Source organism: Otolemur garnettii, unplaced genomic scaffold, assembly GCF_000181295.1.
Source record: "Otolemur garnettii isolate 467f Iridium unplaced genomic scaffold, OtoGar3 scaffold00011, whole genome shotgun sequence".
Lineage (NCBI taxonomy): Eukaryota > Metazoa > Chordata > Mammalia > Primates > Galagidae > Otolemur > Otolemur garnettii.
The window spans coordinates 29,082,699-29,096,692 of NW_003852406.1; the positions used below are offsets into that span (position 1 = coordinate 29,082,699).

General features: G+C 42.0%; 1 protein-coding gene across 1 annotated transcript in view; it reads left to right on the top strand.

Annotated features, from left to right (window-relative positions):
• The window catches only part of SCAPER (S-phase cyclin A associated protein in the ER), a 444,723-nt gene extending 433,251 nt beyond the window's left edge, over nt 1–11,472 (top strand). The window contains exons 30-32 of the mRNA XM_012801961.2: nt 4,772–4,963; nt 8,032–8,083; nt 11,351–11,472. Of these exons, the coding sequence (XP_012657415.1) occupies nt 4,772–4,963; nt 8,032–8,083; nt 11,351–11,454 (348 nt within the window). The 3' untranslated portion in view covers nt 11,455–11,472. The remainder of the gene's footprint in view (nt 1–4,771; nt 4,964–8,031; nt 8,084–11,350) is intronic.
• Nucleotides 11,473–13,994: the final 2,522 nt, after the last annotated feature.

The window sequence follows — 13,994 nt, forward strand, 5'->3', positions numbered from 1 at the left end:
GGGCCTGCCTCTGCCAGTCCCTCTGCTCTAAAGAGTAGCCCTCCTGGAGACATGGGGGAAAGATGATGGAAGGGTACTGGGTCCTGCAAGTGTGTGGAAGTCTGATTCAGCAGGAGGTACAGAGTAGAACTGGTGAGCTAACCAAACTCATAGCTTTCTTTTATACTTTATGGTCACAGATATTGTCTCATTGGATTCTTGTCCAAACCCTGAGGACTGGCATCTACCCCCACTTTATAGAAAGACCCCAAGGCTCAAATTCATTATGCCCCTGCTACCATAGCAGATCAGGGGCATAGAGCCTGGGGCTGCCTAACACCAGCACTATTGTGCTGATGGCTTCATGACTTCTGGCCACTGAGAGATGACTGGCCTGGGAACAGTCACTCGACTCTGAAACCTGGTAGCCTTTCTAATGGGACATCATTCTGGCTGAGGACAATGAGTTAGGATTGTGCTATGGACTAAACTGTGTTCTCCCAAAATTTGTATGTTAAAACCCTAACCCCCAGTGTGATAATATTTGGAGACAGGGTTTATAAGAAGTAATTAAGGTTAAATGGGCCCTAATCCACTAGGATTGATTGGTGGCCTTATAACAAGAAAGAGAGAGTTTTTTCTCTATAAATACACTCACTGAGGAAAGACTGTGTGAGCTCTAGTGAGAAGACTGCCATCTGTAAACCAGGAAGCGTCCTCGCCGGAAACCAGAACTTTGGGAAGTAAGTTTCTGTTGTTCAAGCCACCCAGTCTGTGGTATTGTGTTACACCAAGCCAACTAAGACAGTCTGGTACTGAATCTGTGAGCTGCTTGCTCACCTACAATTTCCATGTACCTGGATCCAATCCAGCCTTCTAGGCCCAACCACCCCCTCAGCACAGCCTTCCACACACAACCCAAGTGAGAAGTGGCCTCTCCCCCCATGGGGTACCCTAGCCCCATGTCTTTCCAGGCTCCTTTATATTACTGTTACTTTCGTACATCATCTCTCGGACTTTCCACCATACTTTAGCACCCATTGCCAGCGTGCAATTTTCTTTTAATTGACTTTTACTTATAATGGACATATAATAATTGTACATATTAATAGGGTATGCTGTGATGTTTCAATGTATGAATACATTGCCTAATCAAATAGGGACGATTACATGTACCACGTCCTTTACTTTAAATATTTATTTCTTTGTGGCAACTTTCTCTTTTCTAGAGCCACTATTTCCAGAACACTTGATAGTTCCACAAAGAAAAGCCAGTAGGTGCAGGGTTTGTCTTTCCCTCTCTCCCCTCCCCAACCCCTCACAAATGATACTAAAGAAAAAGTGGTGGGGTCACTAGGGTGTTTGGGTAAAAGGTACCCTTCAGGGATTGTGGAACTATGCCTACCAGCCTATGCTTGGAAAACCAAGAGCAGGACCTGTGCACCTATGATCTCTCCAGAAAATGATCAAGAATGGCTCTGTGGAGGCCCTGAAGTACCTTCTCTCGTGTTCTCTGCAGTCAGAGAGTTTCCACATGATTTGTCTCAAATTCAAAATGGAGGAATCTAATTTTCATAAGAAAAAATATGTACTTGCTCATATTCTCTTTATCTGGGCACTTGGTGACACCATTATATTCACTTTGTGAATATTGAGCTATTCCCCTAAGGGGGATGGGTGGGTGGCTCGAGGGGTGTTTGTGTATTTCTTTGCTAAACTTCAATAAAAAGTTTACTTTCTAAAAAATTCACTACCTTAAACCCCAGAGCAATTGGGTAAATTTCCCAGGTTGCATAGCTAATTGGCAAATAAAATTAAGGCAGGAACCCAGATTTCATATAGCACCTATTTTAGAATCCTATCTAAAAGCAAGGTTCAATTTCAATCTCTTTGGGTCCAAATGTTACTGGAAATTCCCTTCGTGTCCTTGGGTTTCTCCTCTCCATTTGCAAGTGGACATCATGTTGAAAAGCTGTTTTTCATTATTATTGAGTTCACATATGCTCTGTAGCTGATGACTCTGGCCACCAAAGAAACCTACAGCTTAGGCTACTCCCTCTCATTGGTTCAATGCTCTGGAAGGAAGCTTTATAGGAAGCGCCTTTATGCTTATGTGGGTCTGCGCACCCTGGAAGGTGAGGCAGGTGGCCTGCCCAGGCTCAGGGGTGGTATCACCTTAGGATTTATGGGCAGCCCTTTGGAAAGGTAATAAAACAACCTTTTTTTTTTTTGGGAGGCAGATACCCTGTTGCGCAGGCTAGAATGCAGTGACACCATTATAGCTCACTGCATCTTCAAACCACTAGGCTCAAGTGATCCTCCTGCCTCAGCCTCCTGAGTAGCTAGGGGTACAGGCACGTGCCACTATGCCCAGCTACAACACGTACTAACTTAAGTACAACACCATCAAGAAGGCAGTAGAGAAGACACCATATTGTAAAACCTGAGATGTCCCTCAATTATGTGCAGCAAGACTCTCGTGTCCTGTGATGACTCCACTGACTTTCTGTAGTTTGAGCAGTCCAAGGTGACATTTTGCCAACTAAGGCCTAGGAGTAGATGGCTGGAGGAAATAAAACTGAGCCCTGCCCTCAGCCCCCATCTGTGTAAAAGCTCTTCAGACAACTTTCTCCTGGTCCGCACGGCTCTGAGCAGCAAGGTCAGGCTATTTGCATTCCTAGCCTATTTCTCTGTCCCAAAAGGAAGTGTTTACCTGATTCAGCAGACTGTTCAGCTGTGCTCAGGACATCACAGTGCCACCCTTCTGTGCCACAAACCCACCAGAATCATTCCACTGAGTCTTGGTGCTACAGGTTGGCTCCTTCCTGGCCCTCCTGATCCCATCTCCCCACAATGTCTGAAATGTGGTTTGAAGGACAGTGTGGATACATGTCCAGTTCTGGCTCACGACTAAGCCACTGGTGGGAGAGGGAGGTCTCACCAGCCTTCATAGACTCTTTACCTGTAACCTGGTGAAGTGTTACTAGGTGGTCCATGGGTAGAACTCCTTAGCCCATGATAACCTGCCTACATTTGTTTGCATCTTCTGCAGTCCAGGGACTTAAAAGTAATGGGCTCCAGCATATCAGCCCACTGCACTGTTGATGATCTCTGTAAATTCACTCTGTAAACAGGCTACTGATAACCAGCTCCATTCCTTGAGGGGACCTTCAGGTCACTGAGGGGCTCTGCTTCAGCCCAGTGAGGTTTAAGAGTCTAAAAAGAGTAAGTTCTGGCTAAGCTCTAATGTCCTATGTTAACTTAACAAGAACATTGTGCCTATGCCAGCCCAGACTGGCCAGTGATACCTTTTCAATTAGCAAACCTTCCAATAATAGCATTTTAACAATGAAGTTTCAAAGAAAAACCTTGTTCTTAATTTTTGCCCCAAGAGGGAAAAAACTTATTAATAATGGTATCATCATAAATTCTAAAGTGGTGACCATTTGGCTGTGTTTCAAAACTTGTAGCTAATAATTAAAATAAAGATTTAAGTAAATGCTTTATCAATAAAGTAAATGGTAGGGTATATTCCTCTCAGCCAGTGTCAGAAATGGCAGTACATAGCCCTGTGTGGAATTGTCACACACTGCGAGTCTTTAAAATTCCTCCTGGATTTGAAGGTATTAACAAGTCCCTATCAACATTCCCTAAAGGTTTTTGATGTCATTTTAGCTATTGAACGAAAATATGTGAACTATTACTTTGTTGATTTTGTTCTTAAACCAAACTGCATTATCATCTGAGAGTGTGTTCTTAAAGGTTTGTTAAAAGTACTTTGAAAACTTGTAAATCCCTGTAATTTATGTTTCTCCTGCCTCTGCTGTTCCATTCTGTCCTTCTGGTTTTAATTTGAATGCAGCCCTGTCTGGGTGTGTACCTGTAAAATTGTGTTTTTCCCAGTACAATTTACAGTCCTGACCCTAGGTTTGACAGTGCTCCTAGCCTTCTAGGAGCTTCCTCCTGTACATACAGTGGGCTTTGGGTCACCCAGTTCTTTCATAGTAGAACTGTCTAATCAAGGTTACTTGAAACAGATCTGATTTTGACATTTCTTAGTTTATCATGTAGGCCTCAGGAGTAAATTAAGAGGGCTTCCCTGCAGCCCCATTAATTTCATTGCCCGGTTTCTTTAAAGGTACACAGTTGTAAACCTAGACTTCTACAAGACAACAGTCTGGTTTATCTAAACAATTCTCCTTTTAGACTCAATGGCACTGATGGAAACAGAGATAAGGGGTATGGATTGGAGAAGGATCTTTTAGAGGCTGAACTTGCTGAAACTGTCCCATTCCTCTTAACAATCCCCTTTTCTTTCTAGGACTCGCCTATATACCACATAGATCTGCGTTCAGTATTTTCAGTGAGCTGGGGGTGAGGGAAGACTGCAGTGGGCAGGGCCAGAGGAGAATATTTTACTGTCTAACGAGTGAGCTCCTTGCAGAGTTTAGGCAGTATGTATTCGGAGTCCACGTTACAGGCATCGTCTCTCCATGGCAGCTGTGCCCTTCTTTGTGGATTATAATAATTTTTTAATGGCTACAGAACTTTCAGAATCATTTCCTTATGTTGAGAACATTGTCTTATTGTCTGCTCTCTTAACATATCCCTTACACTAAGCTCTGGTACGAAGTGAGGAGTTTTTTTCTTTACACCTCAGCATGCTCTCCTTGGTTCTAACCAACACTGCTACAGGGTGCCAGGCAGGGTGCAGGGCAGGCTCGGGGCAGGGTGTGGGGGTAGGCTTGGGGCAGGCAGCTTATGGCACTTGCCCTGGGCTCCTCTGTTTCAGGTGATCGTGCAGTCCGGCCGCCACCCCACGGTGCTGCAGAAGCTCTGCCAGCTACCCTTCCAGTATTTCAGTGACCCACGGCTGATCAAAGTCCTGTTCCCTTCGCTTATCGCTGCTTGTTACAACAACCGTCAGAACAAGATCATTCTGGAGCAAGAGATGAGCTGTGTTTTGCTGGCCACTTTCATTCAGGTACTTTCCGCATGATGCCTGATTCTCCGGCTTTCTGTGTAAACGAATGCAATTGAGAAGTAAAAGTGAGCCAGCTGTTTCGTTTCGTTTTGTTGCATTCTACACTACCTTTAAAAAATTTCACATATTTTTGTGCTTAAGAATTAATTTGCAAAATATCAGGATAGTTTCGGAAACATCAGTGATAGAACTGGGTCTAAGTGTTGAATAATTTTTACTTGGAAGATTTCAAAGAAGCGATATTTTCCTAGTTAATGAAATGGTAACCTGCACTCAGGAAATGTTTTTAAAAGACTGCTAGACTTCCTTAAGAGTTTAACTGTACATTTATCTTGATTTTAGTCTAGCTATGGGAAATAGATAATAATTGCTGAAAAAAAGATGAATTAAAACCAGTTTATTTTAGCTGGGCATTGTGACAGGCGCCTGTAGTCCCAGCTACTCGGGAGGCTGAGGTAAGAGAATCGCTTAAGCCCAAGAACTGGATGCCACGGCACTCTACTGAGGGCAACAAAGTAAGACTCTGTCTCTTCCCCTGCCCAAATAACTGGACTGGGCTGGGTCCAGTGGCTCATGCCTATCATCCTAGAACTCTGGGAGTCCAAGGTGAGTGGATTGCCAGGGCTTCAAGACCAGACTAAGAGTGAGACTCCGTCTCTACTAAAAATAGAAAAACTAGCTGGACGTTGTGGTGGGTGCCTATAGTTCCAGCTACTTGGGAGGCTGAGGCATTGCTCAAGCCCAGGAGTTTGAGGTTGCTGTGAGCTGTGATGCCACCACACTCTACCCAGGGTGACAGAGTAAGACTCTGTCTCCAAAAAAAAAAAAAGTTTAATTGTAAATTTTTAAATCAGTATATTTCTCATATATACTTATTACAAGTACATTATACTTTGTATGTATGTATAAAATAACCTGTATATTTCTTTTTGAAAAAATTTAAAACTTTTAAGTATAGCCTTACATTTTTCTGATCCAGTTAAATTCCGTAGGACTAGAATCAGATTAGTGCTATAGCAACGTAATATTTCCACATTTAATTTAACTGAGTCAATTGACAATAAAAAAAATCAAGTTGACTGTTCTTTAACATTTACTAATGTCTAATCATGAGATTTTTTTCTTTTGTCATTGTAGATCATTATTTGCTGAAATGTTTCCAATTGCTTTCAAATATTCCACCATAAAATCAATGTGTTTTTGCTCTACGGCATACATGTGATTAGTACACAGGGCTTTCTCGTCTTTATAACAAAACAGAAAGCAGAGTTCTGTCTTACTGTTGTTCTGTATTCTGGGTAGTAGACAGCTGTCACTGTCAAAGGGTCACGACAGTATCTAATCTGTAGAGGATGGCTAAGGGGTTGCCCGAGCCTTCTGCACCTTAGACAACAATTAGTAGTTTACATTTCCTAAGCTATCCTCTATTACATAATCAATCAATAAGCACAGCTACATCAGTCATGTTTAGAAAAGTTTTATTTTCAGCTTAATTGTTCTGTTTGAGTCTGGGTTCCATTTTCTGGAAAAATTTTCAAGTGAGATATTCAGATCTACAGGTGCAGATTTTCAAAAACTGTCGTACAGTTTAATTAAAATATTAATAAAGTCATATAGCATATAAGAAATAGAAAATACATTATAATTTTAAGACCACAATCTTTTTAAGTTCAAATTATTCATTCTTTTATTCAATAGATAATTTTTGAGTATGTAAGGTATGCTGGGCACAGCTCTGGGCACTGAAAATAAAAGCAATGAAGAAAACAGATAAAAATCCCTGCCTTCACAGAGCTCTCATTAAAGTGGGGAAGGATCAAAAAAATTGGTAAATAGCATGTCAGATGGTGATAAGTGCTGTGGAGAAGGGGACTGCGGGAAGATGATGTGCAGCTTTTTATAGCGTAAGCAGAGAGGTCTCAACAAAGTAATATATGAGCACAGTTTTGTGTCAGTACCGACTTAGTTCCTTACGTTTTCAACTGCTTATATATAACAATTTATAAAGGTACAGATGATATCATAATCTAAAGTCAAGATGTATTATTTAAAAAATTCATTATTTAACACATTTTATAAATGCTCCATAAATGTCTTAATATTGCTTATTTGGGATAGCATGGTTTTTCCTATAAATAATTGTGCTCAAGGGAATGAATATATATTGGCTTCTAGTTTATAAAATGGTTCTTTTCAGGCCAGGTGTGGTGGCTCATGCTTGTAATCCCAGCACTTTGGGGGGCTGAGGTGGGAGAATCATTTCAGCCTAGGAGTTTGAGGCCAGCCTGGGCAATGACAAAGGTTGCAGTGAGCTGTGATGATACCACTGCACTGTAGCCCTGGCAACAGAGCAAGACCTTACCCCCCCACCCCACCCAAAAAGATCTGACAGTTTATCATAAGTTTTTGAAGATTTACATATTATATACTATACATTTTTTACTTCCCATCCATTTAAAAGTAAAATTATCAGACTTTAAGACTTGGGTACAGAATTCATAAGGATTTTTATTTTATTTTATTAATTTTTTTTTTTGCAGTTTTTGGCCAGGGCTGGGTTTGAACCCACCACCTCCGGCATATGGGGCTAGCATCCTACTCCTTTGAGCCACAGGCGCCACCCCATAATGATTTTTATATTTGTACTCTTTTAAATGGTAAACATTTTTCATACAAGGGCTGTCCAGAAAGTATCCAGCCATGCTATATTTTATTGTTAGATTAACAAAACAATGGCTGGGTACTTTACAGACAACCTTTGTTATTTTAAGATAGTAAATTTAGCTTAAAATTTTAGTTTATTAGATATAAAATAAAGTTGTAGTTTCCAAAATAAGCAGTAACCTGGTATCTAGTGATATTTGGCAAAATTTAAGTCATCACTATTTGGTTTGGGATGAAGTATAATAATTCAGATTATGTAACATCACTTTCTTTAGCTTTTATGTTTGAGCTCCAAATTATTTGCGCAAAAGTGGTTGCATGAATTAGAAGTGTATTTAAAGCCATCTTTAGTGAATTCTCTGCTCATGGCCTTGGCGTAAAAACATTTTTTTCTTCTCATACAGGATTTTGCACAAACTCCAGGTCAGACAGATAACCAGTCTTCCCAGCCCAAAGGTAGGTATCTACTAAAATTGTTTCATGTGTCTATTAGCCAAAAGGGCATACTTCCTATCCTTTCCTCTGAAACTTTTAGAGGAGTCAATTTAATGTATCAGTTAAATTCAGATTCAGATACCAAGTATATTTCAGTAAGTAAATTGATTTTGTCATGAAGCATGCATGCATAAGAATATACAGAGAAATCTATGGAAGTAAAAGAACAGCACAAAACATCTTTGTGTAATTATCCTCACCTCGTGCAAGGTACATGTATATTAAATGGTGAATAATTATGAAAGAGTTACTTTGTAATACAGGAAACAATCAGATAATTAGTAGTGACTTAATATTACATAAATGCAGAAATCACACTGGTTTTGTTTCTTATCCATGTTCAGAATAAAGTTATCAATGACAGTAGCCCATATTTTCTCTCTAAATTCAAATACTTGAACTTTTTTATTTAAAATAATTATTTTATATGGAGAAAAAGCCATCAAATTAGCAAAGTCGAGACTAAAAGATTTCAAACATTTCTCTCCATAGTGTTCTTGCTGAGGTGTTTTCCTATGATCAGAACTGGAAATTTAGAATTTTAAACTGCATTTTTACTTTTATAAGTATTCTGCTACCCAGACTATAATTGAGTTGCTCTTTGTCTGGCTGTTGTGACAGCATCCCTGATTAATGAGACCCTAATCCAGATTTTCCCCAATTCCTCCATTAGTTTGATAGTGCCCATTCAGAAACCCACTCCTAAAGGATGAAGGACCTTTGGGGTACCCACCAAGAAGCCCTTGCTGGAGGTGGAGCTTACATTGGATCACACACACGCGGACGCACACACACAATTGTCTATAGTGGGCAAGCAGGTGTTGAAAGTGCATGGAAGAAAATATAATTAGAGCTGTTATAATATCATGAAAAAATGGCATGTTTTATTGACTCTACTACTCAGAAAAATAAACAGAAAGCTATGCAACTTTTCAGAAACATAAGTCAATATCCCATACCATTTGTCTAAACCAGAATTAGTGTGCAAATTCAGTTCTGCCCTGACTCAATTACAACTCCCCCCTTTTTTAAAGATTGAAAGTTACTTGGGAGAAATCAGTGTAATTTGTTACTCTTTCTTACAAAACAATTTTTAATGTTTTAGATATAGATGAAAATACTTAGAAAAATCTTCTAATGTATTTCTTAATTGTACAGCAGTTTTTTTGCCTGTAAGAAATATAGACACTCTTTTCTCTTACTTTTGCTCGCAACTACAAATATAAGTCACCATTTGCTGTATATCTAGAAGACACAATCCCAGGAGCTGCCTATCTCCTTGGTGGGCTGAGGCCTGTGGAAGTCCCAACCTTCTTTCTTTTTATAAGGGACCATCCTCTCTGATTTTCATGCTTCCCCCAGTCATAGTAGGTTTACCCCCCAGAATAGCAGATGGGGAGGTGGTCTATGTTTTGCTCAGAAAGGGTTGTCACTTAGTGACAGTTCGTAACGTTTACTTTTTTTTTTTTAATGAAGATGCCTCTCTGGGCTGCCAGTTTGCATCTTGGACATGTGTTCCTCTTTTGCTTAGATTAAGTCCTCATAAAATGTCATTGCTCAGGTAAAACAGTGAATAAAAAGTAGCTCCCGGCCAGTGCCGTGGCTCACGCCTGTATTCCTAGCACTCTGGGAGGCCAAGGCAAAAGGATCAATTGAGCACAGGAGTTCAAGAACAGCTTAAGCAAGAGCAAGACCCTCATCTCTACTAAAAACAGAAAAACTAGCCAGATATTGTGGCGGACACCTGTAGTACCAACTACTCCAGAGGCTAAGGCAAGATTGCTTTGGCACAGGAATTTAAGGTTGCTGTGAGCTATGATGCCACTGCACTCTACCCAGGAAGACGGACTGAGACTCTCTCAAAAAACAAAACAAACAAAAATAAATAAATTAAATTTAAATTAAAGTAGCTCTGGTAGAGCCATATTCTTGCTGCTGAGGAGGAATTTGGGTTTTCAGATACCTACTGACTGTCCAGCTATGAAGTGGTTTATTTTGTTTTTATCATTGACCAGTGAAATTCCTAATCATTTCCTCTGCTTTGTTAAGTAGGCAGTCGAGGGTGGCGCCTGTGGCTCAGTGGTAGGACGCCGGCCCCGTATACCAAGGGTGGCGGGTTCAAATCCTACCCTGGCCAAACTGCAACCAAAAAATAGCTGGGCGTTGTGGTGGGCACCTGTAGTCCCAGCTACTTGGAAGGCTGAGGCCAGAGAATCGCCTAAGCCCAAGAGTTGGAGGTTGCTGTGAGTGACCGAGGGCAATAAAGTGAGACTCTGTCTCTTAAAAAAAAAAAAAGTAGGCAGTTGAATGCCAGATTTGAACAACTGTAAGGTTATAAACTAAATTCACATTTTCAATTAAATAGAGTATTTCAGAATACAAATGTCATCCTTTGTTGATGACAACAAATGTCATGACTACTATGGCTAACTTAAGGACAGAATATGTGACTGTTATTTCACCTTGTGTATCATATATACAGAGGGTACCAAAAAAAAAAAACCTATACACATTTTAACAAAGGAAAAAACTGTACTAACATTGTAATACTCAATATATACTGATAACTAAAGATGAACACAAGTCATGTTGAGCACCTCTTGTAATTGCAGAAGTCAAATGTGACTTGAATGTTACAAATGTAATTGTTTTTTCTTTCTTAAAATATGTATACATTTTAGGGCAGCGCCTGTGGCCCACGGAGTAGGGCACCGGCCCCATACACCAGGTGTGGCGGGTTCAAGCCCGACCCCGGCCAAAAAACTGCAAAAAAAAAAGTATACGTTTTTTGGCACCTCTCTATATATTTTCAGAGATGGAGTCTTGCTGTGTTGTGCATGCTGGAGTGCCGTAACTATTGACAGGCTCACTACAGCCTTGAACGATCCTCCTGCCCCCACCTCCTAGGACTACAGGTGCATCACACTCTGCTGGCTTCTGCTTATTTTCTTATTCTGGAATCCAAAACGAGCTTTTTTTCATAAGGTTTTATGTAGGGATTAATGTCTAAATATGTTAGAAGCACAAACTGGATTGTGGTTTAAATAGCTATTTTATAAGATAGATAGATGCTGATAGATCGATCACCTTATTTACCTAAAATGTATAATGGTTTATTTGAAGTATACCTGAATCTCCATTTTGTACTCAGATAGCAACATAAATTTGATTTCTTAAACTATAAAGAAAGAATTTATCTCCTTTTTACTTTTTTCTTTTTTTCCTCAGGGAAATGTTTTGGTTCCCAAGACTATCTTGAGCTGGCTAACAGATTTCCTCAGCAGGCCTGGGAAGAAGCTCGACAGTTTTTCTTGAAAAAAGAGAAAAAATAAATGTCTTGGTTGGTTCTATATTCGAGTACCTTTGTTAATACTTTAAATTGTTCCCCAAAAGTTCTAACTGTTCCTTAAGAAACTCATTTCCATGTGTTTATACTCTCCCCCTGCACTGTAGATATGGTATATACTTTGCACTATTTATAATGACTGTAGATACTTTAATGTTCTGCTTTCTAATTTTGCAAGTTGAGTTTATTTCATTTATGCACAATGTCTTAGAGTTCAGTAACTTCCATCCTGTAATAATGTATACTTTGCATTTGTACTATGGGTGAAATTAGGCATAAAATTAGGAAGTCTGTTTTGTTCTTGTAATAAATATAACTTATTCTGTTTTCAATGTTGACTTTTCATGTTAGGGTAATACATATCGGCAAGAAAAATGTTAACTCCAACTCCTGAAATATCTTAAATTTACCTGCCCTAAATTTTCCTTTTTGAGATTTGGAGTAAGGGGGAGCGCCTGTGGCTCAAATGAGTAAGGCACCAGCCCCCTATGCCAGAGGTGGCGGGTTCAAACCCAGCCCTGGCCAAAAAAAACTACAAAAAAAAAAGATTTGGAGTAAGAACGTTTATAACATTTTTCCATTCTAATTACATAATATGTTTTGGGGGGTACTTGAAATGAATTTAGAGTGCTGTGTTCAATGGTCTGCTTGCACTTTCCTAGCAGATAATACTGAGGACCTCCCTTAGCATTGCTGAACTCGAGTTACTCGTCTCAATAAAAATTAGTGATCTTTTAAGATCAATTAGAGTTAATCAACCTAGGATATTTTCTCAATTGTGAAATGAAGCAACGCTGAAGTAAAAATTAAACAGAAGGTCACGGTAGCTCTGAATAAAGCTGTAATCTCCTGTGCACCTCTCACGTGTCTGCCGGGGAGATGCTGACCTTTGCCTGGTATCTTGTTCTCTTCCTTTCTCCACCTTAAGCCATGGTCAGTGCTAAGCCGGTCACTGAGTGACACAGGTAATAATTTCTGTCAGATAAGGATCAAACATTACCAAGAAAGAAGATCGGGTTGGAAAAAAAATGATGTGATATGTATTAGACTCAAGACTATGGGGAGGGCCGGGAAATATGTAAGTTTTAAAAAGTAAACTGACCTACCTAATGTTCAGGGTACTTCTTTTTGAAGCCTCACATAACTGACGGGTTTTGTATATGCTGCTTTTTACTTCTTTGCAAATCGAGAGAAAATAAAATGATCCGATTAAAAAAAAACTTAAATTCCCTGTGCGCCGGACGCTAGACTCAGCGCCTTCCGGGGCCCCACCCCCGCCGCGGGCCCCAAACCTGCGGGCCGGGCTCCGGGCAGCCCCTTCCGCAGCGCGGCGCGACTCGGCTGCCGGGACGCGGGGGCCAGGACCGGGACACCTGGGCGGCGCGGCAGGGCGGGAGGCCCGGGAGGCCGAGAGGCCGCGGCGGCGGGCGGGCGGGCGGCCCGAGGGGCGGAGGCAGGTGCGGGCCGCAGGCTCCTTTCCCGACTACCGGCTGCCCGGGGCGCCCCAACCCGGAGAGCTGTTCCCGAATCCCGCCGGCCCTGCTCCCGGGGCGTGGGTGCAGGATCCTGGTCGCTGAAAGGAATCGTCAGATATTTATATGATTTCCTGCAAGACGCTTCACAATAGAATATACTTCTTATCTGTTCGGAAATCTGCCAAAAAGCCATCAATAATTGAGACAGCTGTGATTAACCTCCCAGAAACCGTACCAGAATTCGCAATTAAACGTTTAATTGAATGGTCTCTCTGCCGCCCCCGTCCTGGACGGGAGGGGCCTGCCGGGCAGGGCCTGGGTGCCGGGGGCTTCCCGCCCGCACTTTCTGGAGTTCTCAAGTTCCCTTCCTTAATGCGCCCCCGGCCCCGCGTGATTTAAGCCCCTTCTCCCCTGGGTTTTACGACTTCCAAACTCCCAGGAGATGGGGAGAGCGCACGCCCAGGTGAGCGCGGGCACATCTTGTTCCAATTTGCGGGGATGCAATGCCACCATAGGTTCTCTCCGGCGACCAGGGCCACATCCCGGGTGTGCCGCGGCTCCAGGGCTGCAGGCGGACACATTGGCGTGGGCGAAAGGCCTGCGCGTCCGGCCTGAGACGCCGACGGTGAGACTGGGCACAGCGAGAGGAAAAGCAACAGTTTCACCTGGGCTTGAAAGCCCAGATTTTGAGTCAAATAGAGAAAAACTGCCCGGGGGCAACGACGTTTGTAAGCCCAACGCGGTTGCTCAAATGAACTTCCTGCCTCAAGAGGCTGTTGGCTTCTCCGGGCAGCATCACCCGGGCCGCCCGGCAGGACGTCGGGGCCGCTGCTTCCAGCCCAGTTCCGAGAACTGGAACCCCGAACCTGGGCTGGTCAAGCCTATGTCTGGACCTCGGCCTCCGCTAATGTCTCTGCCCTCCTTCCCAGGCACAACTGGGTTCTTCCTTTGCGGGCTCCTAGCCCAGGCTCTCCCGAAGTCTTAGGGTCTGAAGAATCTGCGAAGAAATCCTTCCTCACCATCTCTATTATTCCACTTACCTCTCCCTTTC